The sequence below is a fragment of the Limulus polyphemus genome, unplaced genomic scaffold, assembly GCF_000517525.1.
Source record: "Limulus polyphemus unplaced genomic scaffold, Limulus_polyphemus-2.1.2 Scaffold13863, whole genome shotgun sequence".
Taxonomy (NCBI): Eukaryota; Metazoa; Arthropoda; class Merostomata; order Xiphosura; family Limulidae; genus Limulus; species Limulus polyphemus.
The window spans coordinates 6,561-7,643 of NW_013679473.1; the positions used below are offsets into that span (position 1 = coordinate 6,561).

The following is a 1,083-nucleotide window of genomic DNA, read 5'->3' on the forward strand; positions in this document are numbered from 1 at the left end:
GTTCCATTTCTTCTGTCTTTGTTGAGGATTGGGTTACCCATGTCAGCCATGTTGGACTGTAATCACTGTCAGGGTAAGTAAATGTATTAAAAACATCCTAATTAGGCTGGTTTTATTACCGTTCTAATGAAATGATGCTACAAGTTGAGGGACCGTTCCATTTCTTCTGCCTTTGTTGAGGATTGGGTTACCCATGTCAGCCATGTTGGACTGTAATCACTGTCAGGGTAAGTAAGTGTATTAAAAACACCCTACTTATGGAACGTGTACTATGTAGGCTTTGTGAACAAAAGCACAAAATAAACTAAAGAAATTTGAAAATAATATTGGATTTAACACCTGAATCATTTTACTTTACGTGTATGCATATTTTTAAGCTTTAGCCTTAATGAGTTACTGGCTGATGTGGCCATTAAACGCACTAGGGACCCCTGGTGTGAAGAGGACATGTCAGGATTAGTGACAATCGGTCCAGCGGTTTGCCAGTTGTAAGCGGATACACACACAAATAATGTTTTACATCCGAGAAGTAGTAGTGTAGGTTAAAGATTTCAACCATCAATTACGAAACAAGAGTATTAAGAAAACTACCGAATAAATACAATAAACAAACCTAACGTACTTACTTTCAATGGCTGACGAGTTTGGCATACCGAGGACGGGAAGGTTTAGCATGGAATGTGACACCAGCTGGGACTAGAGGAAACTGTATGTTGTGATCTTGCGGATATTACGTTGGAAGTAACCCAACTTCCGCTACCGCACGTAACTTTACTTTATCGTAAACCGACTTATGTTTGACAGTTATAACAGTTGGAAAAGTTAACACGCCTAAGTTGCATTATGTGTTATGTAAATAATGAAGCTCGACCAAGATAAGACGATTTCAGACAACTATGTAGTTATTTATACAACAGATTCCACCAGAGGGCGTGGCTTGAGACGGCCTGTAACAGAAGATAAGAGTACAAACTTCCTGTCTCAGGAGAGTTTGGCAGCGCCAGTGTGGGGGTTAAAACCACACTGCTCTATATCTGAATCACTTGCTCAGTTTCCGATTCTCTACAGATAAAAATGATTATA

At 39.4% G+C, this 1,083-nt stretch overlaps 1 protein-coding gene across 1 annotated transcript in view; it reads right to left on the minus strand.

Annotated features, from left to right (window-relative positions):
• Positions 1–879, minus strand: part of LOC106477277 — a gene marked incomplete at its 3' end in the record, with an annotated part of 6,810 nt that extends 5,931 nt beyond the window's left edge. The window contains exon 1 of the mRNA XM_013937866.1: positions 627–879. Within this exon, the coding sequence (XP_013793320.1) occupies positions 627–675 (49 nt within the window). The remainder of the gene's footprint in view (positions 1–626) is intronic.
• Positions 880–1,083: the final 204 nt, after the last annotated feature.